The sequence below is a fragment of the Amphiprion ocellaris genome, chromosome 11 (assembly GCF_022539595.1).
Source record: "Amphiprion ocellaris isolate individual 3 ecotype Okinawa chromosome 11, ASM2253959v1, whole genome shotgun sequence".
Taxonomy (NCBI): Eukaryota; Metazoa; Chordata; class Actinopteri; family Pomacentridae; genus Amphiprion; species Amphiprion ocellaris.
Window position 1 is genome coordinate 16,733,777 of NC_072776.1, and position 25,492 is coordinate 16,759,268.

Sequence of the window (25,492 nt, forward strand, 5' to 3'; positions counted from 1 at the left end):
AGCACTGCAGAACTGCAGTAGCAGGTTTGGTGGGAATTTCAACTGAACTTCAGACTCAGCAAATTCTAATCTTTCACACTGAAGTGTGGGAGTGAGTCGTAGTCAGTGACCATTTGGTTGCAATTAAAACTCAACATGTGGCTTTAATCAAAGGTTGGGCAATATAGGAAAAAATCGTAGATTAACAACAATGATATCACAGCCTCTTCTCCATGTTTTGAAATATTTACTAAAAGCAGGAATATCATACAGCAAAAAGTCAAATGCTTTTCCTACCGGGTGTTTTAGTCGAGGTCATACATATTTTCCCAAACTCTGACTTCAACTTTCCATGAAAACTCACACAACTCAGCAATAAGCCTTTCAACACCATTAGCTAACACAATGTAGCATTAGAACACAGGAGTGATGGTTGCTGGAAATGTTCCTCTGTACCCCTATGGAGATATTCCATTAAAAATCAGCAGTTTCCAGCTAGAATAGTCATTTACCACATTAACAATGTCTAGACTGCATTTCTGATTAATTTAATATTATCTTCATTGAAAAAAACTGCTTTTCTTTCAAAAATAAGGATATTTCTAAGTGACCCCAGACTTTTGAACGATAGTGTATGTCGGAATTGATCAGTCAGTAATATTGTTGCAATATGATTTTCTGAAGAAATTTTAAAATAATGTGCATTTTCCATCTTATGGAGGCCAAGAAATGCTAAAATGGTCATATGCTTTTTCAAATATTTTACCCAACCGTGCCCTTGTTTCATTAGTAGTAGCGCAAATACATTTGTGTACAATGTGTTGATTGTATGACTCAATGTTTTCAAGTGGTTTTGAACTTTTGTTGTGTTGCTCTCTTGCTCGAGCTCAGATTTCACAACGTTACATTCCCTGCAGGACTTTGGCAGCAAATAACAGGAACTCAAAGCCACACATTAATTTGAAGAAACCCACCATCAGTGCTGCATAAGATCATCAGTCATTTATACGCTTAATAATTTCCATGGTCAAATGTCACGTTACAACAATAAAGCATGCCGAAAACAAAGCAAACGAGGGCACGACACGGTTTGGCGGATCGTGTTTTGCGTGATGCACCAGCCTTTATTTGGACTCTGTCAGCCTCACATGGATATTAAAAACCCGACTCCAAGAAGCCGTCGCCGCAGCCAAGTCAAGAGATAAATTCGGATTTCAGTAATCTCATCAGCCCTGAAGCTTTGTAGTGGAATAAGGCCGTCAAAACCTACTCCATCGATATGGGTCATTGACATTTGTGTCTGGATGGGGGATTTCTCCTGCTCCGTCTTACTGTGCCTTCTATAAGAGGAAGAACTTTTTTTATCAGATGCCATTGCAGTGAGGAGTAGTCATAACACAGCTTTATTGTCTACAAGAGATGGCTGAGGAAGTTTTTGTTACCCGGATAGATAAAAATGTCAGGTTTAAACTCTGCACCTTGTTAGTCAGCGAGACTCCTGATGTCTGCATTTTTCTGTACTATCATTTTTTGCCACCTTCTTCCTGCTTCGTATGTTAGCAAAATACACGAACACGTCCCGGCCTGTTTGTGTGCCAGACTCATCAACAGTCTGTACCAGCAACCACTGTCAAGCTCTTTCTCTATCCTGCTTTGGCACAACACACACATCATCAGTTCTGGGTCACTGTCATCTCACTGGTCAGGAGAGCTGATCCTGATTCCAGCAGTCATCCTACAAGGCTTGTCACTTGTTCCAGATAGGACAAGTTGCTTTTTGAGCCTGTGTCATGTTTCTCATGCAGAACATTATTTTAGGGGGGAGCACGCTTCTCTGACAACACAGAGAGCATTTTAAAATCGGTGTCGGCTCCAACACGAGAACTGAAGTTCATGGGATGAAGTTTCTGCATTCCATTGTATTCCAAAGAAATCAGTAATTTGAATGATGATATTATGATGCAACACTGGTCATCGTGAAACAAAATGGGGCCTCTTCTTCTGGTCTGTACCCCCAGACTAATGAATGATCCACACCCTTCCCTGATGGGTGTCAGGGGGGATGATGTAAGGGGGATTTTTATGGGGAATGGTGAAGTGGGTGGGCACGTCGCACTTGTTCCTCTGTAATGTCTAGCAAAGGCTTTGGTATAATATTTATCCGTGTGTGTGTGTGTGTGTGTGTGTTTCAGAGGCCAGTAAGCTGGTGATGTCATACGTGGCAGCGGTGTGTGGGAAGGGCCAGGAGGTGAATAAGGTCAAGGAACAGCTGCTGCAGTCCAATCCCGTGCTGGAGGGTGAGTCGAAGACACTGCATCCAAATTCAGGAGCCTGGACCGGCTGAAGTTTACATTTGGAGGCCGAATCTGTGTTAACGGGTTGACACGGCTGCCCCAGTTCAAGGGCTCTTCAAAGCACAGCTGAGAAATGTAGCCTTCTAATGCCAAAATTTGCAAAACACAGACAGTGTAAAGTCTCAGCTTAATTGAGCTGTTACCCACTGAGCGCTAGTTAGTCGCTGAAAAGAGTTTTATGACAATCTTTGATATGTTGGCTCGGCTTCCAAAAGACATTCATTACTGCAAAACTCCTGACAGTTAGCTGTACAACACACACAAGTCGAACAATCTACAAATCATAACTCTTGGATATAACAACTTGACAGTGATCATATAAACATGGAAATTTCCGTGTCACAGTCATCTGAAAGTATGTGAATACTGTATAACTTTCATTTCTTGAACAAACCAGGACACCACACACACACACACACACACGCACACACACACTCATTCCCACCACTCTGTGCTGGCACAGAAACAGCTGTATTTTAATTGGGGGCAGTGAACAGGAAATGCCCATGAATGATGAAGCTGTATGCCCGGGTTGCACATCTGCAAGAGTTTAGCTCCTGCCGATCTAATTGCCCCTAACACTAGAAAGAAGGAAGGGGGAAACGCAGTAATCCTGCTAAACACACTGTGTCTGTGCCGTGCTCGCTGTCTGTCACATTGCGTCTCACTTTCTTTCACAATCTTTATTGTTTTCGCTCCTTGTCATCTCTCGTTTCTCATGTCTTGCTCTGATTTCTCTTTCCCTTTTGCTCTTTATCATCCTCTGCCTCCCTCGCCCCACGGCTGCCATTGTACCAGACGAGCAGCCCACACATTCACATCACCCGTAGACTTAAGCACACATTAATCAGTTGTTATCAGCAATTAGGGAGTCATGCTAATAGCGCTGTGATGCATGGCACATTAATAGCATTCTAATGTAGAAATATGGTTTGAAGGAAGATGAAAAAGGTTCGTGTCGCAGAAAGGTTCGCTTCTGCACAAAGTACAGCTGGTCTCCATATCCGCATGTGTTTGTGATGCGTTTAATGTGCTCACATGCAGACATTCATACTTCAGAATGCGGCGCTGTTTGTTATTGTTTATTTATAAGCGGGGGCAAATATTGAAGCACAGCAACTTCAGTGTGGCGTGACATCAAGGTTCAGCCTTGCCTAAGCCTGGAAAGCCCTGGTGCTTTGCTTAATCCATACAGAATTATGGGGCTTCATCAGTACAAATGGCTTTGACATTCAGGCCTCAGATGATTGACAGCTAGCTGCAGTGAGGCACAAGCCTGAGGATCATTAATCAGGTTTTTAAATATTTGTAAATAGGCTGTTGGCCTGTCTTTAACGCACTGACTGTTAACTTTATACTAGTGGGATTAGCATAAATCATGCATGAGATGTTTCCAATGCTTTCTTTATGTTTTTATTTATTCATGCCATTATATTGTGATGTTTCTTCTTTTCAGCTTTCGGTAACGCCAAAACAGTAAGGAATGACAACTCTTCCAGATTTGTAAGTATCCAGAACTACAGCTACTGTTTGCTGGATAAGATGATTGCTTCTCTAATCAGACTTTATTTGCACCACATCATGTGCATGCGATTTTTCAGATTTGTACATAATGTCACCAATTTACTTTGATTGTGTGTTTCTTAAATTCTTATATATTTTCACTTTTTTTTTTCCCTTGAGAATCACACATGCATCAGTCTGGCACTCAATAACATGAGCTTAATAGGATCTGCATAGTAGCTTATTGTGCTCGATCCTACAGTCACTTGAGCAGGATCGGTTCTCATGGTAGTGTGGGTGTCATCTTTTTTTTTTTTTTTTTTTTTTTTACAAGTGCTGCTGTTAACAGCAGTTGCAAGGGTTTGATGGTTAAAGCAAAGGCCTGCAGGGGCTCACACACGTATAAACGGGTTTGCAGATCACAACATCTCAAGGCCACTGTGTTGTGTGTAGGTAAATATGCTTGAGAAGTGATGCATGTTTGTACATGTTTTGAAGGAGTATCGTGATGTTAAGCACAAAAGAAGGGGAAAAAAAATACGCCAAATGATATCTTTGTGTCAGTAGAAACTCGTATCTCAGTTAAGAGGCTTTATCACATGAGTGGTGTTCTGCCTTTCCCATGTAATCTGAAGACATTTATTGGCTCTGCAATGAATACCAGCCCACACACCACCTCAGAAATGCTTGATAGTGTAAACTTTCACACGTTACATGGCCTTGATCATTACATTCTGGAGAACGCTGATGTAGACCAAGTACCAAAAAATGTGCTTTCCTTACGCTAGCACATTTTTTTCTTTTATTTTCTATTTATCTCATGCCTCAGATTCTTAGGATCTGTTGTGTTTTGAGAATGAGGAAGCAGGAGAAATCTAATGCTGATCTCTAGAATCATAAGGATGATTCAGTATCTACTTTTGTATAGACAGACACAAATCCAGAAAGCAAGACATTTCCATGCAGTGGCAATATGAAAGGAGATGGGTGTGTTGTTGCTTTCTGTTTTCCCAGGAGGACATTCTCACACTGCGCGGCTCAGTATTTCCAGGGAGGCCTGATCCAGCAGACAGCAGCCTGCTACAGTTTTGATCATGCTATCATGTTATCATGTAGCTGCAAATTTTGGAAAAAGCCTGTTTATTTTATCTTACTGAAATCACTTCCAGTGCATCAGAAAAGCCTGTTTACATCCACACCCCAATGCCACAGGGTGTTTTTTGCCTGAGCATTTCATTTCATAGTTATTATTATAATGGAAACTGGATATTCCAGCTAGTAGCAGCTTGTCCTAGTTTTAGTTTTACTTTTTATTCTTTTTTTTAATCATCTTCCTACAGAGATACAACTGCATGCCGGTGCTTGGACATGTAGTTGTTACAGGGAGTATTATAACGGATTATGCCCTTGATCTGTTTATATTTAGGTAACCTTGGCATCAACCTCTAGACTCTAACCTCGGGCCTCCTCACCAGACACCAGTTCATCAGAGCTCCATCAGTTTAACAGAAAAACTCCGAATCAGACATGTCGCTTCATTTTGCTGAGTGCAGCCGGCTTATTGGGTTTGGTGAGAGCCTACTCACCAGTAGAGCTTGGCCTGTTCTGGGGACATGTCTGCTATTAATGCATCAGACGAGAGGGGGGAAAATAAAACACACAGGACTTTCTGTTCTAACCTCCAAGTTTCAGAGAGAAGGAGCGAAGGGGGGCTGAAAATGGTTTTATGTAGTCCTCCAGTAGAGAGAAGCTGGCAGAGGCTGAGGGAGGTGGGGATGGGGGGGGTTTCCCTCCAGTCAAACCAGTTATTTCTTCGCAGTTGTGTTTATGATTGGCAACCGGTGCTTGAAGTTGAATGGGTTTGTGCAGAGTTCCTCGCTGTGAACTGAAGTCATGAGTTGGGTTTGCAGCTCAGTTTAACACGAGCTGGCTCACACTTTCAAAGCAAACACAAAAGACGGTGTAAATATAGGTTTCATGAAAGGTTATACCTAACTGTTGCACTCTGACCTTCAGGGAAAGTACATGGACATTGAGTTCGACTTCAAAGGAGATCCCCTGGGCGGAGTCATCAGCAACTGTGAGTAGTATTAGAATGAAAATCAACTCAAAAATGAAACAAAAAAGTTGTAAATGTTCATATAAGATTGTCAGGTTATGTATTTTCTTCATAATATGCACCATAGTTGTAACTTTCTTCATATTCACTTGCTGCATTTATTGCTTTCCAGCTACACTTTTCCCTCAGTTAAACATCCACATGCAGACTTTTAAAATATACTCATTGAGTAATTACACATGATTTAATCCCACATATTTACTTGGATCAGTCAAAACAAGTAATCTGCTGTTGCGATGGCAGTCAGAAAGTGCAGTACAGCATTGAAAACTGGTCAACAAGTCAAGCATATACCAAATTTTCTGCAATGATTTATGTAGTGTTTTAAATATGTATCTAATCGATATAGACTGTAGGCTTTATCAGGCTGTGTGAATTATTAGTTATGTGACTTTCATTTATATGTCCTAAATTCACAAACTCTCCTCAAGGGGCTGTACAGTCATTATAGCATATGGCATTCTAGCTTTAGACCCTAAATTTGGTTGAGAATTATTTATTCTGCACATTTTATGTGAGCTATACAGTAGCGTTTTGCTTTATTGAAATCAAATGTCATCCGTAGTCTGAACAACAGGCACCAGTCCAACCACCAACTTTGTCTCCTCAGCTCTTCTCTCTGTTTTGGTTTGATCTGTTCACATTGTTGTGTCTGTGCTGGCTTCCCCGCCAGAGGTCACAGCAACAAAGACAGAAGCTTGATGGCCGAGACACAAGCGAACCTCTGTCTGCTCGCCTGAGTCAGCCCAGCACAAGGGACCGTCTGTGAAGACGAGCCGCTGACATGTGACTTCTCCAGACAGGGCTGATTTGCTGGCTGGCGAGGCAGATGGATGTGGATGTTGTAGCGGGGCAGGCCTGGATGGATTTCTCTTTGCTTCTCGGCTCATTGTTTTCTAGACGTGCATCCTTGAAGCCTTCAGTGCCTCCTACAGCTGAGAATAGATGGCTATAATTTTTGAAAAGGCAATTCTCAGTAGCTTTGGTAATGATAGAGCGGTAAGATGTTTTGGCAGGCCTTTAGTCAACACATAACGGGATATTGTCCCCATATTGATACTTTAATGTGTGTTTGCTTATCTTAGGCAGAGGGAACATGTGAACAGAGCATGCAATAAATGCTGTTCAGGATGCTTTACAGCAGAAAATGGGCTGCTGAGGGCTTTAAAAGCAAATGCAGGATGACTGAAAGGTTTGGCTGGTGGAAGGTCACTTTAGTCCCCTTAGGAGGAGAATAATAAGATGCTCTTTATTTTCCTCTCTCTAGTGTTTATGCCAGAAAAATGTCAAAAAGCTGTCTACATTTAAGTAAAAAAAAAAAAAACAGGCTGAGATAAAGGAAGTGGTATTTCATCATATTCTCTGTGTGTCTTTTATCACAGCTCTATATTGCCGCTGCCAGCCACTCTGTCATGAATGTTGTATTATTGATGTGCTAGCTCCTATAGAGCCACTTATGTGATTCATGGCCAGTGGGTGTCAGAAATTTCCATTTAGCCTGATCCACCACTAACCCTGACAACCCCAGGTCCCTGTGAAGGGCTCTACATGGTTGGGTGTTTTTTTGCTGTGTATCCACAGATACAGTGCAAAGTAGTGCTTCTGTCCTCTAAGCGCCCACCTAGCTGGTGAGTCAGAGTTTGTGAAGTCTAAATATTGAAAAAGCCAGGAGCAGCCCGTGATTTTCTTTATTTATGGCTGGAAATCTGATCACGGTGCAGTAAAATGGGAGCTCATGTGGGTATTTTTCTCCAAAATGTTCCCTTTAGTGCAGTAGAAATTCTTAAAGTTTCCTTCCAAAAGTCAACTTGAATGCTCCTATTGAGCCACACATGTCAGTGAAGAGGATCTCAAGCAGCCTGTGATGTTGCTGAGCTCTGCAGTTGGTCTTTAATTAAATCATACTCCACCTAATGCGGTGAGCACATGATGGTGCCCTTTTAATCAGGTGCTGTTGCACTTGGTCGGTAGCCCGGGAGAAAGGGCTGACGTTTGATATCCTTGGGTGGTTTCTTCCCTGTACACTTCCTGTGGTGTTTATATACACAGATAATTACCAACATTGCCTTGGTCACCTTGGCAACATAAATACACCATTGGACAAGGAGCTCATTTGAGCTCTGTGCGAGTGCAGGCCGGGCATCTGGAATACTTCAGGTGGGGTCGATCCCATGTTTACTCTTTAAAGACACCACTGAGAATCCCTGCCGGAACATTCCCTGCCAAGACTGTTGTTGGGAAACGACTTTGGTCATCATGTGTCATTGTTTCCTTTTGTTGTCATTTTAGATCTGCTGGAGAAGTCACGTGTGGTGAAGCAGCCAAGAGGAGAGAGGAACTTCCACATCTTTTATCAACTTTTGTCTGGAGCCTCAGACGACACACTCAGTAAGTGCTGCAAACTGGAGTTGAGTAGATTTCTAAGTGGAATGGAAGTCACATTTTTACTCACTGTGGGTCCTCCACCTCTATAGAAACAGAACAATCATGGCTCAAAGTAGAGGGAACTCAGAGATTTCATTTGTGGAATATAACATAACACCACTATAATTCCATAAATTATAAGAAAAAGAATGTAACTGAGCTGTGTTTCTTTGATTAATTATTTTACAAAAGCTGAATAAACCTGGAATCTACATGTACAACATTTTCCAGTTGCAGACCAGTGCTATCAATAGTTAGTAATAGTTAATATTTAACAAATAGTGACTCTGCATGTTATAGATAGTTTACCAATCATTTTAAAGTTATTTCCTTGTACTTGTCATATCTGCTCTGTGTACACAAAGCCTGCAGTTCACCCCAGTTTAGCCAAAAGGTCCCTGAGTTTTTGTCATGTTGGTTGCAGATGAGTCACCAGCTTCCTAGTTGTTTGCCAAATCTAGTAAGTTAACAGTTTATTTTGGGCATTTTTTTAATGAGACATCTAAAATGATGAAACATACTGGTTTTAAAGTCGCTCTAGTCATTGAAAATAGTCCCGTCCTACCTTAAAAACCATTCAGATGTAGAATGAAAACACTAACTAACCTCCAGCTATGTTCAAACACTGTAGAACTATACAATGACAAGTCAAATAATGACACGGAAAGCCCCACCCCGCAGGGTGACAGGATTGGTTACATATGACACCATGGAAGTTTGAATCCATGCTTCAAAGACTGTCAACAGTACACTGCAATCTCAAAACTGAAATGCTCCCCCATGGTGTTGACTGCTTATTTAGCTCATGATGTGTTTTCTAGCCTGTAAAAGCATCATATGGACATATTAACAAGGTAAAAAATATACTTGATTTTATCTGGAGGCTTCCTTTAACTGTAATCTGGAGTTACCAGGGTGTCATTCCTTATGTTAAAATCTTATAAAAATCATTTTCCAGCAGCATTGCAGCTGCCCGAACACCTGGCTGATACATTAATGACTCAATCTTCCTGCCTAACAAACACGACGGAGAACAAAGGCTGGCAATGAAACCTGTTCCCTCTATTTGCTTTTCTGTGGACAGAGGGCATTGTTTTATGTCCTGCACACAGGAGAACCATATAATGGTCATTGACTCTAAAGCGCACAGTTCAGAGGGGCTTGGTTTAGATGTAGTTAATGCAACCACTAATGAAATCTGACACATGCACCCACAAGAGGAATAGATTTCTTTGCTACTTGATAGCGGGGCTTTTAAGTGGGCAATGTGATCTTTGAGAATAATGTTCACAGCAGTAACTGTGTGTGTGCGTACACTGCAGGGAAGTTTTTTGGGATGGCATGACCCTGTAGATCGGACAAATGTGAACTATCAAGGGCATTTTTTTTGGGGGGGAAGTGAATAGTTTAGCTTGTAACCAGCATTACATAAGAGGTTTTTTTTTTTTTAAACGTGTGTTTAATGGAAATAAGATTTTATTGTGCTTTTCAAATCTGCTGTTTGAATATCATTCATGTGGTTTGTGTGTTACAGAGCAACTTAAGTTGGACCGAGACTTCAGCAAGTACAACTACCTTAGCCTGGACTCAGCCGTGGTCAATGGGCTGGACGATGCCGCCAACTTCAGGACAGTCAGAGTGAGTAACCTTAAGCCCAGTTCATATTTTAATGACTTCTGGAGTGATTGAAGGAAACGATCTCCCTTCTATAAAACTTTTCCTGAACTAAAGCACGCTTTGATCACAAGCAGCACCACGCTCCAGTGAGACTTTTTGTGACCCTGACATTATTTTGTTGCGTCATTCTGAGTCAATATAAATCCAGCTCAGAGGGTATCGGCAGTTTGAATTGTCCTTATCTCCTCAACAGGACAAACTAAAAAAGTGTGTAAAAGTCATTCTTCCCCCTTGTGAAAACACTCCAGATCAGTTTCCCTCCCACCTATTACAAAATGAGGTGAACTTTGATCTGAACTGTGAGGTTTGTATTGATTAAACACAGAAACCTCCACGTGTGTGCTCATTAATGAAAATGTCAGCAATAGTTCAGCGTGTAACGGCACAGTGAAGGCAGCTGCTTCCTTTCATTTCATTATGATTGTGTGCATACATGTCATATTTTGTCTTTGCCTGTGCCACTTCTCCTCATCCTCACTGATGATGGCAGATAGGATGTTGTGTCTATGCGAGGCCCTCTGCTGCACTGCATTGTTTTCAGTCCTCCTCAGCTACTGTGCAGCCCGTGGCAGTGTGTTCTGTCACAGTCTACCGTACTCGTTTCCCCCTGCATTTCACATCCTGCCTCTCATCACCTCACACACTGAGCTTTTACGCTATTCCCCCGTACAGCTGCGTTTCACCAGCGGAAACACAAGAGGACATTCCCTCTGAACAATGAGTCCCACCACATGGCATCCTCTGTTGCACTTAAAGACGGCAGCACTTTAAACATTTAGTTTAAAGCTTCATTGTGTATTCAGAGTTCTCACTAAAATATAAATTCGTTCACTTATTAGTTGCCCTGCTGTGAGCTATGATCAGGAAGTTTTTTGCCTGAGTATAATGGACTGGGATTCAGTTACATGCATTTAAATATTCAAATGGTTAATTTGCAGTGTTTCAGTAGTGAAGTGTACTCCTCTTTGTTTACAGGGTAAACAAAGAGGAGGTACAACACTGGTACAACACTGCCTTGTTTAATCTTTTTTTTTACTCGTTTATCTGTACCAGCATACACAAATACATGTTTGAATGGTGATGTGTACAATAAGAGAATCTATGCTTATAGAAGACATTCGTAATGAATGTGTTTAACTTTGTATAATCATTACTATGATAGCATTAGGCTGCAAAATTGATGTCTTGGTCTCATAGCACCAGTGTTTTTGTAATCAAACACTTTCACATGACTTGCGTGCAGCTGTTTCTGTGTTTGCCAGTAAGATTCAACAACATTAGTTGATTGGTGACTTGTGTTTTTTTTTTTTTTTTTTTAACAGAACGCCATGCAGATCGTGGGCTTCATGGAGGATGAGGTGCAGTCGGTGCTGGAGCTGGTGGCGGCTGTGCTGAAGCTCGGCAACATCGAGTTCAAGCCAGAGTCGCGCTGCAACGGCACAGATGAGAGTCGCATCAAAGACAAAAACGGTGAGGTTTCACACCTCAGCTTGAATGATTCTGCAGCATGAAGTAGTTATGATCAACTGAGCTCCCCATGTGTTTAGTACTGTTTATATAATCCTCATACCGGCTGAGAAAGGTCTTCATTACTTCATTCTAATTGCTTTACCAGATGATTTATTGTGAATATTCTTAAATACAAGCTTTTTGACCCGGTTGTTCTTATCCAGAGCTACTGCCCCCCCTGTTGGCAGCTTTACTCTCCACTATGTTCCTACTCATCAAACATTTGTGTTTTATGATTTGCGTGACAAGACCTGTGTGTTTTATCACTGTCACAGCTGTTCTCTTTAGGCAAATATTTCATTTACTTTGCCTCCCTGACAGTCACACAGTCCATCTCACTGACACGTTTCCCAACAAAATAATGTTTTAAAATTAATCCAACTGCAACATGGGGCTGAGATCTGAGTCTTGTGCTTTTATGTTACAAGACTACCTCCCTCTGTCCTCAATTTCGACCAATTCGATTACTATATTGTATAAGCTAAATAATGAGGCTTAGTAAGCTTGAATCAAGGTCTGATGATTCTACTTGTGATATCCCAGTTTCATGTTTTGCTGCATAATAAAGCATAAAATAACACCAATGACAAGTCAAAGTCTTTGCAGATGTATTTCTTTTATTTGTAAATGTTTCTCTTCTCTGCTTTGTAGACTTAAAGGAGATGTGTGAGCTGCTGGGGATTGAACAATCAGTGCTGGAGAGGGCGTTCAGCTATCGGACAGTAGAGGCTAAGATGGAGAAAGTCTCCACTACCCTGAACGTGTCACAGGTCAGAGACGAAGCTGCACACTCTGACTTGCACCACTTATTTCTGTCCTGCTTGTGTTAATGTTAACGCAACCACACACACACGCACACAGTCACAATGCATAAAATGATAACGGGCCATTTCTTCCCCTTGACTTGCTCTACCGGCTGCCGACTCTGATCCATGTCAATGCTACAAGAAAATCTCTCCATTATAGATGAGCAGTATTCCTCTTGGAAATTCAAATGTAGGTCATATTTTAGAGGTTAGTGAGTTCAGCTCTGGCTGTTCATATAACATGGACACTGCAAACACGAGGCCAAAGGCAGAGGAGGAAATGATTCAGAGAATTAACCTGACTTTCAAAGACTCACAGCCTGCGTTTGACTGTCAATGGGTTTCCTTTTAATCTTTTTATCTACAGTTCTTTTTTTAAAGGATGTTTTGTGTCTGTAGGAGTGTAATGAATGCATTACAATGACAATGTATTTATCCACAGGCCTACTATGCCCGAGATGCTCTTGCCAAAAATCTCTACAGTCGCCTGTTTACCTGGCTAGTGTCAAGGATTAATGAAAGCATAAAAGTAAGTCTTTGGTTGTTTTGCTTGGCTTTTCGGTTTTGATTTCAATATTTTTCACACTGAGTTAACCTGACAGTCCTCCACTGTCATTCTGTATTCCTTACACTGACAAAATTGTCTCCCTCCAGGCTCAAGCTAAAACGCGCCACAAGGTCATGGGTGTGCTGGACATCTATGGCTTTGAGATATTTGAGGTAAGAGAGAAACAGCAGATCAAACCAGCTCTTTCTATTCCGATAAGGACAAGGACAAAATCAGACCACCCAGACAGTTTATTACACAGAAAATAATCTCACCCCGGGCTGTTTGCGTGCATGTTTGGCTACCTGTGTGGAGCTTATCAGCGAAGAACTGAGGGCTGATAAATCACACTGACATCAGATTAGTTCAGCGTCATTGTTCTCAGGGGTGAAATGATTTTTCAACACTAAAATCAGCATTTTACACATTTCACATAGAAAAATAGCCAAAACACCACAATGCACAGCTCAGTGTCCTCAGCATTGGATACGTGTTATGAATACATTGTCAAACATGTTGCACATTAGGTGGTCTTTGATACATCTGCAGCATTACGTAGCAGAGCAAGTAATGGGTTTTACAGTCCATTATGTTAGTTACATAGCAACAGCTATAGGGGTAACAATTTGCATCTAAATAAGCACCTGCATGCAAACACGTGAGTTGGCGTCTTGCACTGTGGAAGTAAACGGCGTAAAATGTTCCACGCCCTGTTGCTTGATGCCTTCAGTCCCCCACCCACCCCCACATGTTCATGTCTTTTTCATACCGCTGCTTGTTCATCCTCACTCACTCTCAAGTCCTTCCTCTCCTCCTCTGACCGTTGTGTTGTGTCTGGGTTCACCAGGATGGAGTAAGTAACACCTGCACCGGCCTGTTTGCTGTGCCAGTGTGCATGCTGTGATCTAAACTCTGTTGGCTTAATTCAGCTCCTCATTAAACACGATTCAGGGCGCCCAGTGTGCAGCGGAGCCACGCAGCTGAAAGGATGCTAAAGAAGCCTTTGCAGAGTTTGAATCCAGCCACGCACTCGGTTTGCTGCTGTATTCAAATATCTTGTTTTGTTATTATAAACTGTGAAATGATAAAGCTATTCGTTTTAGGAAATGGTTGACTATTTTGGAACATGCATGTGTTCATTTTCCTACTCAGATGAGAAGATTGATATCACTTCCATGTTTGAACACCAACAGCCACTGCTCTTTGCTCAGCATACAGAGTAAGAACAAGGGGTGAGGAGAGGTAACACTCACCTGGCTCTGTCCCAGACTAGCAAAATGACTGTTTCTCGGCTGGTAACAGTAATTTGGATCTGGAGACACAAGGGAGTCGGTGCACCTTCTTATTTCAGGTTACGTACTGTGCAGACACATGTAGGAGTGGTATCAGTCTGTTCATCTAGATGTATTACCCAAAACGTTAAGCCGTTCCTTTACCAGATTCAGAATAAGCTGATGTTTTTAATTGTTTCTGTAATATACAGCTATTTAAAAAACACAAACATATACATGGCAACTTCATAATGTTGCATTCCTGACATAATAATATGGTACAGTACAGGTTTTTGTTTTTTCAAACAATCCCTTAAATATTTAGGAATAGTGCTCCCTGTGTAGTATTGCCAGCCACGGTACTTTCGTCTCCTGGTTAATTATAAATTTATAATACAGTAAAACATAATGTTCAATGCACGGACTTTCCCCTGCCTGGAGAGAAGTGAATCAACACCTCTGCGAAATGACGCCATTAACTTCAAATGGAGTTTTAAGATGGTTACTTCTTCAAGCTGCTATTAACCCCTCGTCATAAAACATCAAAGTTGAGGCTAAAAAGGTTTTCAGTTTCTCTGGCATATTTCAGCTGGTGTCTGCTGCCACTTGGGAATAGACATGCATCAGTTTGCCGCTGCTGTATGTGTTTGTGTGTGTGTTTAGGGGTGAAGATGACCATTTGGTTTCTCAGTAAAAGGAAATGGATTATTAAAATGCGATATTCCTGTAGCTGTGTGTTCCATTTCCTGGCCACTAAGAAACCCTGCTGTGTCCTTCATCCTGACCTCTTAGACTAAACCTGCTTTTAAAACTCTAACCACAGCCGTGTCTTTAGCAATTAAACATTACCCTAACACAGTATGCAATAAGGCCATCTGCCAATAAGCATGACTCACCATTCAATGGTCATAATTGACAATAATTGATAATTTAGGGATATGGGAAAGGGTGAAGGCTGTTGGAACAGTTGACACTCCATCAATGTTTAATGAAGTCTATAGCAACTTACAGTCACTTGTTCTGATAAGGGATTATCATCATATGGTACAGCAGCAAAATTTACTGTTATCAGTTGTTTGCTGCCCAGATTAATAAAACGTTTAATCAGTGAAGTTATCAAAGTGATGAGATGGCAAATCCGTAAAGGTTTTAGTTTGTTCAAGTTAATTATTATTAGTATTACATCATATTTACAGCCTTTTATAAGTTAAAGCCTCTCCGGACAGCTCAGAATTGCAGATAGCAGAGTGTGCAGTTTGATCAGACCAAGCATTTATTGGCCAGGAGAGGTATTGATAGACTAATGCCTGATCAGTTCGAAAGGTCAGATTTGAGTTTTCAGATTCTGAATATGTATGCAGCATCATTGTGAATGTATTTCTCAGATCCTTGAACCTGTGTCATTACATCTATAAGCGTAAGCTCTCCTCATCAATGCACATTGATGTAGCCATTCTTCATTACAAAAGTCTTTAGAAATTTATTTCAAATGAGTTGAACAGACAAATCTGTTGGAATGTATATGAAAAATGCCCATTTCCTACAGCTATGTGAGCTTAGAATTTGTAGCATCAAAAAATAAGTGTTTAGCAGAGATGAATTTTGAATACGCCCCTGCAAAATATAGTGAAGAAATAGAAGAGTTTAAAATGACCTTTGCCATGCATCTCACATTTCATTATTTTTGATTCTTAAAGCACAGTGCAAACAAATAAAAAACAAGTTTCGATACTGAAAAGATTTCTGAAGTTTCCAGGGTCAATGTAAAGCCTCTACATTGACCCTTTTCAAATCAAAAATATCCATCCGGCAGACAGTAACGCAGACCCTTCAGGCAGACCAAGTTATTTCCCCCCACCTTTAGGATCGAGAGCACGTTAACATTACTTGGAGCTAATTGTATGATTTTTTTTTTCCCCCTCCTGCTGCTCATCTCACAGGACAACAGCTTTGAGCAGTTCATCATCAACTACTGCAACGAGAAGCTGCAGCAGATCTTCATCGAGCTGACCCTGCGTGAGGAGCAGGAGGAGTATGTCAGAGAGGTAAGTTTGTAGCATCCAGCACACTTTACTCCTGTATCCAATCGTGGTTTTAGCCCAGGTAGTGAACTTCTGGATAAATGAGTCCAGCCTGTAAGTCTGGTAGCGATGTTTCACCCGCGACGACACATCTACATCATTCAACATGTCATCGCTCAGTTTGTTGTGTTGACAGTTCATTATGGCAGCACCCCCTACAGCATGAACCCAGCATGGGTATGTCATTCATCTGTTTAACCCCTTCTTCAATTCCACATAAATCTGCATTCTTGCCCTTGAGCCAAACACATTTCTACATCATTTCTGTCCTCCGTACTGTCATCAAGCACGCTCTCCATTTGTACCCTCTCCATCCCCCCCCTCTGTGGACTCTCAGGGACGGAAATGATCCCTCACTCCGCCGAGAGTAAACACTCCCCGTTGTGGGCCTTTAAGCTCTGTTTGTTTTCAGAGCTCTATGTATGAGTGCAGCAGCGGTGACCCCCACACCCCTTCCCTACTAACAGCACCACCAATGATAGCCCAGCCCTGGCTTCTATCCAGTGTACTGCATGGGAAAATACCACAGCGCTGGAGAAAGAAGGGAGGACTACCATTCAGGAATGTGGCCAGTCACCCGTCGGTTGAGGCCACGCCTCCTGTGTGCGTCCTCCCCCTTAAAATTTCTTGTCACATTGCTTACATCATATTCCCACTCCATTAGTAGCTGTGAAGCTGATGGCAGCAAAATGGGGTTTTCAGGAGCCAGTCACCTTTTTGAGGGGACAAGATGGAAAGTGTTTCTCTTCACCTGTCCAGCAATAAGGCTTTGAGTGATAACATGAGGCAGAGAAGGGGAAATGGCCCTATAGGACATAACATCAAAGCAGCAAAGGCAATTTTGGATATAAAGAAGGATGTGCCAGCATTTAGATTGATTGAATCATTTTAATAATAACTGTGAGAATTTTGCTGAACTTCATGATGAAAGGCTGAAAATATAAAGTGCACTTCAAAGGAGCCAACCCCGTTTATTGTTTTTAAGTGCCATAGTGTGTCTAGACACCACATAACCCAACACATATCAATTTAAAATTTTAGATCACACTTATGGATGCATAAAGTGCATGTCTTCAGTTGTGCATATCTTTTGTTATCTGTTTAGTGTCTAAAAGAACTGACAGACAAAGTGATATAACCTTTGTCCCTTTTACTGCAGAGCCTGACTAAAACCTAGATGGCTTTCTATACATGTTTTAAAGGCCAGCACCACTGGAGTAACTACTAAAGACTAAATTATTTCCTCGTCTGCACAGCTGCAAGGGCACACCTGACGTAAACTTCGTCATCCACCCAAATCTGCAAGGTTCCGCACAGAAACCCTATGTGGGCGACTGCATGCAAGGCCAAAATTTCTAACCATGTGAATTGTCTGCACTGCAAGTTGACTGAACATGCACCAGGAAGACAGATTGTGCTTTAAGCAAATCCTTGTTATGAGGAGAGACTGTATGTGGAGATTCTTCATTAATCACACCTTCTATTGTTTATCATTAAAGGAGTTGTAATTGAAGCAGTCGTGCCTACCATCTTTGGCACACCTCAGTAATAATTGCATTAAGGTGGTGCTGCCGCCCAATCTATAACAAAGTGCTATATCTTATAAAAGTGCAAAGACACAGCTGACCCTGGAGACACAGAAGCAATACAACCATGTGCTTAGCAGGCCAAAGTGTGCCTATTGCAGTTTAGATATCATCCACTCAGTCATGCAAAAAACATGAATTGGCCTTAAGCAGTCATTCTTCATCTTTGTTTCTGCAAAGTCTGACTTGTTATTGCAATTTAACAAGTCAGCAAGAAAAAAAGAAGAGATTGCACCAATTTACAGCAGCAACAAAGTTTAATAATTACAGCTTAGTCTGATAAATGTTGTTATACATCCCGTAATGTAATAATTGAGTGTCTGTAAGGTTAGAAAGTAGTCCCACTGGTGCTGTGCTGTGCTACATGCAGTATATGCTAGTTCTAGCTGATAAACTGTGTAGAGCGGTCTAGATATCTGCTGTGGAGCCAGTAGTAGGTCAAGTACTTGACCAGATCCTCAGTATTGTGTTGAAACTCAGGTGGACTTAAGAGTGTCATTTCATCAGCCACTCAATTCTGTGACAGTCTGTCTGCTGTAGAAAATATGTCTTCAGCTCTGCTAAAATGTAGAAAAGGAACTTTGCCTGTTTGACCTTCATGTGTTTTGTTACAGGGCATCGAGTGGACCAACATTGAATATTTCAACAACGCAATCATCTGCGACCTTATTGAGAATGTAAGTCCGTCGCCCCAGTCTCTGGAGACCATACAAACCAATCTGGCACATTTTAAGTCTGACATTGTACTTGACCATAGAGCTTGAATATAGGAAAGATTATTCCAGGTGTTTGACCCAGCTGAAGAGGCTTTTCTAGCTTCTTTCAAAATAGTGTTTTGCAGACCATAAACATATAAAAAATATTACATTCCATTATTTACTGTTTTATAGTTTTACCCTCTACCAATGTTTGCATCTTGTCATGCCAGAATCAAAATGGCATCTTGGCCATGTTGGATGAGGAGTGCCTGAGGCCTGGGACAGTGACGGATGAGACCTTCTTGGACAAACTGAACACCATCTGTGCTGAGCACCAGCACTTCGAGAGTCGCCTGAGCAAGAATTCTAAGTTCCTCACTGACCACAGCCTGCCACACAATTGCTTCCGAATCCAGCACTACGCCGGGAAGGTACTGGAAACTGCTTTCAGAAGAATGAGGAACAAAATGTAGCATTTTTGTTGCTAAATGCAGAAAAGGATACAGATTCACCCCAATACACTGATGTCATAGTATGCATGTGATAGATTCATATCCTTAGCAGACATTCGGTTTGCAGATTCTGTTAAAACTAAAATAACTAACAAAGAGTGAACATTTTGTTTATTATACTTCTTCATCTGATTAATAAAAACAAAATACATTTTAGTATTTGCTGATTGTTCACTTTCTATCAAGGTGCTGTACCGCGTCGAGGGCTTTGTTGACAAGAACAATGACCTGTTATACCGGGACCTGTCGCAGGCCATGTACAAGGCCAACCACAGCCTCATCAAACAGCTGTTCCCTGAAGGAAACCCAGCCAAAGTCAACCTGAAGAGACCACTGACTGCTGGTTCCCAGTTCAAAACATCAGTGGGCACACTGATGAAGAACCTGCAAACCAAGAATCCAAACTACATCCGGTAAATTTGGTCCCATTAATTATACGGAAAACGCTTATCAGCATATCTCACTTGTTCTTGCTCTTGTAGGCCAAAACATCCTTAGTATGTTGTGTTTGGGTAATTGTAGTCTAAATTTGGACCCACACAAATGACTTACATGGAAACTGGTCCAAAGTGGTTCAACCTACTGTAATTTCCACTATTAAGTATGATTTTTCTTCATTTTGACTGCATGGTGTACATATGACATTTATGTCTGAAAAATATGTCATCAGTCTTGGATTATGTCTCTGATTTTTAATATCATACCTATAACCTCTACGTATCAGTTTGACCCTGATTTGAGAGTCCGATCTTCTTTCTTCCCAGGTGTATCAAGCCCAATGACAAGAAGGCATCCCACATCTTCACCGACTCTCTGGTCCGCCATCAGGTGCGCTACCTGGGGCTGATGGAGAACGTTCGTGTGAGGAGAGCAGGCTACGCTTTCCGCCAGGCCTATGAGCCCTGCCTGGAACGCTACAAAATGCTCTGCAAAAAGACCTGGCCACATTGGAGAGGGCCTGCCAGGTAATTGTTGTGTTTATCTTGAAGCGGTGACATTAAGGGGTCAGTTCATCAGGGGGAGAAGTGGGGGTCTTCTCACTGGACGCTTGCCAAAACAAATCCCTCCAAGGTTTCGGTGAGAAAATGTGAAACTGAGAAACGCTCCCAGGTGTCTTTCGCTAAGGCACTGAGTATTCCCAGTGGAGTGTGTGTGACCAGCGCTAATCGGCTGTAGCTGAAATGGTCAGTTCCCAGGTGTGGCTGTGTGTCGCTGTGTGAATGTGAAGTACGTTATTCCTGGAAAAAGGGGTTCAGATGACTTTCACTGGATAAACAAGGTCCAAATGAGGGAAATAATTAGTTGTACTTGACAACAGTTTCCTTAGCAGCCTATGTATGTTTATGAAGACATGAATCATAGTCTGAGGTAAATGAACTGTTGGGGAAAGGCTGCTTTGTTACTTTGTTACCTTTGAAAATGTTATTTTTATATTGGTGTTTGTTCACCTTGTGACTTGTATCCAACTTTATTATTCCATACTTTACACAATAGAGTGTGCAGTATTTGTACATCACAAAAAGATCTCATTAATTCCCTCTGAGTAATAATCTGTAGTCTTGTCGCATATTGGTTCATTGTTGAGCAGAAAGGAACTGTCTCCTCTCTGAACCTCAACATGTTAAGACATTTCATCCTTATCTGTCTCCTCCATTGTATATCAGCCAGTCAACTTGCATGTTTCATTCTACTGTGTTGGTAAAATCACTGATTCCTATCTGCTCTACCACACACTGGTATCTTGTTTTTCAGCCGTCTCTGAGGGATTTGTATGGTTTTAGCCTTGGTCTCCCCTACATTTTTCTCTTTGTCCCTCTCATCGTTCTTTGTCTCTTTGTCAAACTCTACATCGTCAATGCCGTTCTCTCCTGTCCAAACTCACTCACTGCTTCTATATAGCCATGTTTATGTGTTCTATAGCTACATGCAGTGTCAAGTGTGCTTTGGACGACCCTTCTGAATCTTCTGGCTTCCCACAGGGAAGGAGTGGAGGTGCTGATGGCCGACCTCCAGGTTCCAGCAGAGGAGTTTTCTTACGGCCGCTCTAAGATCTTCATCAGGAACCCAAGAACGGTAAATTATATACATTTGGAAAAAGACAAAGCAGCCCTATAACCTTTAAATCTGATTTTTTTTCCCAACTGGTTTTGACATCTGCTGGATATTCCACTAGATCAAGCTGCGCTTTACAGTCTAAAGGTTGAATCCAATGCAGCCTTGTTTTCTCACAGTAAGATGTTTGTAAAGCAGGGTGGGCTACACTTGGAGCCCCCACTTCAGCAATTAGCATGCAACCACCACTCTGAAAACACATGGTTTCACTTAGCTATCCCATATAACATGGGAAATGAGCTTCTTTAGTCTGCGCTTGCAGCCTCTTCAAGTGTTTAAGCCTGCAGCGTTTGAATGTACTTTCTCCCCCCACCAGCAAAAGACCAAACAGAGCTTGGAATAACATGATCTCACGCTGGGAGAATTTTTGCTTCTATAATTGCTTTTTCTATCTGATCAACTTATCTCCTTCACATATCTGCTAGAGTCCCATAGAGTCTAGTAGAGGAGGTTCTGATCCAGGTTTTCAGACAATATTTCTTTTGGTTGTTAATCAATTTTGCCACACGTCCAGTTTGATTGTTACCAGTGTTTGAGAAATTGTTATCAGAAAATACAGAACAAGACGTGGCTTAACTAGAAATATTTCAAAATGAATAGGAGTTAATGGGGAAGGTATTGGTGTACACTAGGTGGGATAACAAATGCAAGAAAAAAACTCTTTTCCTGTATGCATCTCTACAAGTGATATCAAAAATCCAAGACATTCTGCCCAAACATGAACAAATTGCTCATAGCGGGACAATAAATGTAGCTGTCACATCCTTGATGAAGATAAGTTAATTCACACAGGTTATTTCTATTGTCTAGCTGTACGCCCAACGGTTGTTTTCTCTCTTACAGATAGAATGGACATTGCTCTTGTTATCACTGAATCACTGTTTGCTCAAATGTTTTTTAAAAAAATCTATATTGTTATTGATTTCATGGGAGGTTAACCTTTTCCTCAAGCTTTCCCTGTGATCTTATTGATGAGATTTAAAAAGACATTTTACCTTTCAAAAGATTATTTGATGTTGGTAGCAGCCAACTTTTAACGAGATGTTACACTGTGTGTCAGGGTGCCGTCTTGTCTTCTTCACTTCATTTTCTTCTCCGTCTGTAGCTTTTTTTCTTAGAGGAGAGGAGGAGGCAATGCCTGCAAGACCTGGCCACGCTCATTCAGAAGATCTACCGAGGCTGGAAGTGCCGCAGCCAGTTCCTGCTGCTGAAACAGAGCCAGATAGTGGTAGCAGCGTGGTACCGCCGATTTGCGGTGAGGCTCTTTGATTAATCGCACTCAAAACACAAAGCAAAATAGACATATTTCCTCTGATGCATTTAGTCTTGTTAAGCAAACATTTCCCTTTTCCATCCCACAGCAACAAAAGAAGTACCAGAACATCAAGAGCGCCACCACTGTGGTGCAGTCTTACACCAGAGGGTGGCAGGTGTGCGATTTTCTGTGATTTCCCTCTATTTAGAATAAACTGTAGAAGGAGCCATGTGGAAATCATGAGCAAAGCAAAATTAAAATGTTTTCTTGTTCCCACCAGGCACGCAAACTCCTGAGAGAGCTGAAATACCAGAAGAGATGTGAGGAGGCAGTGACCACCATCGCAGCCTTCTGGCATGGCACCCAGGTACTGATGGATTAAAGTGCAGAGTGATATCAAAGAGTGAAGTGTTTACCTTGATGGAGCATCAGCATGGCTGTTTTCATTAATTCTAAAAATGCCAACTCTTGAACACTTCACAGTATTGCTTTAAACACTTCATTTTTTTTCATAGTGTGCAGCGTTCCTGCCTAATGGCGCCACAGTGTTGCAAAAGTTATGTTCTTTAACAAAGCCATCCTTGATATTATTGCTGCTGTTCTTCCTTTAATCCTGCTTCTTTTGCTGATCACATAACTCCCACTATCTTTTCCCCCCCCCTGTTCCTTTCAACTTTCCTTTCTCGATTCTTTTCTCCTCACAACTTCAACCTGTCTTACCTAACGCCCACCGCATCCCACCAGGCACGGATGGAGCTGAGACGTCTAAAACAAGAAGCGCGGAATAAACATGCTGTGACAGTAATTTGGGCATACTGGCAGGGAACCAAGGTATTTCCACCCAGCTGTAGTGTGTTGCTGTCGCAGCTGTCTGACCGTCCCTGTTCACCATGTCCCCTTCCTCCCACCCTCCCTATGAAACTGCCTAATAGTGTAGCACCCATGCTGAATGAACCTTGGTCAGGCCTTTGGTCTGGCTAATGAACCTCACTTTTTGTTTTGTAGCCGTTATATGCCGGATTGTCTTGACAGCTTCCTAACTAACATGTTTAAATAGTTGCATTGCCTCATGGGTAGGTGTATTGAGCCTCATTTAGATCCGTGGCTCAAAACTTTTGAACCTGTGTGTTTTCAGTTCGGTTTCTATTCCATGTGGTGTTCTAAACGTGTCCCGCTTCTTCTTTAATGTAATAATTACTTCAACCATACGTTGCCTGGCAAACAGATGGTTTTCTCTATTTTTCTCTATTTACTCTGGTGCATGCTGAGAGGCCTTGTTTAATATACTGATATTCTGACAGCAAAACACCAGGACGCTCTTATAATTACACATAAAATTACAGTTTGTCAATATGATGGTGCAAATGTTGCTACTTTGTGAAGCCTCAGGCCATGAAGAGACTTTGTAGTCTGCAGGCATTAAATATATCTTTACCTTATCAATATTTACTGAACTTAGCAGTATTATCATTTAGCGCGTACTTGGTGGTTGTTAATAATCAATATTAACAAGTATTTCAAGGTCTCATTATCTGCCAGGCTCAGCCAAGCTGACTCATTATAGATGGTGTTTCAGGTAGCCCTGCGTGTGAACTTTGTTCTGAACAAAGATGAAGCCTCTTATTGGTCAGCCACTTTATGGCACTATAAATAATGTAATATATAATCCACAATCTCCTACCGTTGTCATATTTTATTTCTTTAATCCTTTAAAACTAGAGTTATGAAACATGAACACCCGCCATTGTTGAGAATATCCCATTTCGTGCCATCTTTTCTTGTTAATCATTAATGTATGTAGCCTCATAATACCATTTCACACCTCCTCTGTTATTTTCCTGGGGCAATTAAGTTTTCATGGAAATTAACTGCCTCCACAACTGCCACCGTTTTCATTAGGCCCGGAGAGAGCTGCGTCAGCTGAAGGAGGAGGCGAGGAATAAACATGCCGTATCGGTCATTTGGGCCGGCTGGCAGGGCACCAAGGTATTTGGGAAGCCTGTTGACTTGACTTGCCGTGACTTGCCGCCTCCATCGACACCCACCCGTCCCACCCCCATGTCCCACCCCCCTGCCCCCCCCTCCCAGTCCCCCCTCCCAAAAAATGCCTCAACATATCCATCATTCTGCTCGACTCATTGTAAACATTTAATTTATGAGGTAAGACAGTCTACCAAGCGCCCTGCCACATCCAGACTGCCGGCTACTGAGGTGAAAAGGGCAGCCTGACTAATGGGACCAAAACGGTCATTTTCAGCAAAGCCTGTCTTTACAGCTCTGCCTGCTAAGTGAAATTATCATTTTCCAAACGTAAGTACTAGTTTGTACATCAAGGTTATGCAGACAGCCTGGTTCCAATGGCAGACACCGTCTCTCTCTCACACACACACACACACACACACACACACATACATCAGGGACAGTTGTGTCCTATTTTGGACGCGTTTTCAGCTTCTTCCTCTTAGGTCCATGCTTCACTGCATGCCGCCTGCCGTCTCTGCATGACTTCCTCTTGTTGTGTAGCTAATGCATGTTTTATATCTGCGTTGCACTGTTGTTTGTTCTTTTTAGATGGAACTGTTTGGATCCTTAGAGGTGACCTCTGCTGCCTGAGTTGTGACTTTTGCTTCTTCCCCATTTACACTCAAAGTTCTGCTAAAGAGCACCAACTCAGTTTGCCTTAGAGAAGTTTCCCTGATAAATGTTGATATGATCCACAGTTTCATTTTCATTTCTGAAGGCTGGAGCAGTAGAGCTGTACTTTAACAGTCTCTTAGTGGCCACGCAGGGTTTGTGTGCAGTGTGTGTGTGTGTGTGTGTGTGTGTGTGTGTGTGTGTGTGTGTGCGCATTTGATGTTTCTGACCTCAGGCAAAACAGTGTCTGCCTCTTCTTCCTCTCATCTTCTCCTGCTTCATTTGTTCCCGCTCTCTCTCTCTACCCGCCCACCCCCTGAACAGGCTCGCAGGGAGCTCAGGAGACTGAAGGAGGAGGCCAGGCGGAAGCATGCTGTCGCTGTGATTTGGGCCTACTGGCAGGGACTCAAGGTACCTACCAGCCC

At 41.9% G+C, this 25,492-nt stretch overlaps 1 protein-coding gene across 4 annotated transcripts in view; it reads left to right on the forward strand.

Moving 5' to 3' along the window:
* Window positions 1-25,492, forward strand: part of myo1b (myosin IB) — a 63,059-nt gene that overhangs the window by 30,969 nt on the left and 6,598 nt on the right. Inside the window, exons 5-25 of one of the 4 annotated variants that reach the window (XM_023280050.3) lie at window positions 2,172-2,276; window positions 3,790-3,836; window positions 5,853-5,916; window positions 8,245-8,343; window positions 9,914-10,017; window positions 11,379-11,526; window positions 12,217-12,335; window positions 12,814-12,900; window positions 13,026-13,091; window positions 16,130-16,234; window positions 18,471-18,533; window positions 18,785-18,985; window positions 19,253-19,479; window positions 19,831-20,031; window positions 21,046-21,139; window positions 22,284-22,433; window positions 22,540-22,608; window positions 22,714-22,800; window positions 23,178-23,264; window positions 24,333-24,419; window positions 25,392-25,478. In XM_023280050.3, coding sequence (XP_023135818.2) covers window positions 2,172-2,276; window positions 3,790-3,836; window positions 5,853-5,916; window positions 8,245-8,343; window positions 9,914-10,017; window positions 11,379-11,526; window positions 12,217-12,335; window positions 12,814-12,900; window positions 13,026-13,091; window positions 16,130-16,234; window positions 18,471-18,533; window positions 18,785-18,985; window positions 19,253-19,479; window positions 19,831-20,031; window positions 21,046-21,139; window positions 22,284-22,433; window positions 22,540-22,608; window positions 22,714-22,800; window positions 23,178-23,264; window positions 24,333-24,419; window positions 25,392-25,478 — 2,297 coding nt within the window. The remainder of the gene's footprint in view (window positions 1-2,171; window positions 2,277-3,789; window positions 3,837-5,852; window positions 5,917-8,244; window positions 8,344-9,913; window positions 10,018-11,378; window positions 11,527-12,216; window positions 12,336-12,813; window positions 12,901-13,025; window positions 13,092-16,129; window positions 16,235-18,470; window positions 18,534-18,784; window positions 18,986-19,252; window positions 19,480-19,830; window positions 20,032-21,045; window positions 21,140-22,283; window positions 22,434-22,539; window positions 22,609-22,713; window positions 22,801-23,177; window positions 23,265-24,332; window positions 24,420-25,391; window positions 25,479-25,492) is intronic. The other 3 variants (XM_023280051.3, XM_023280052.3, XM_023280053.3) reach the window with 3 other exon arrangements.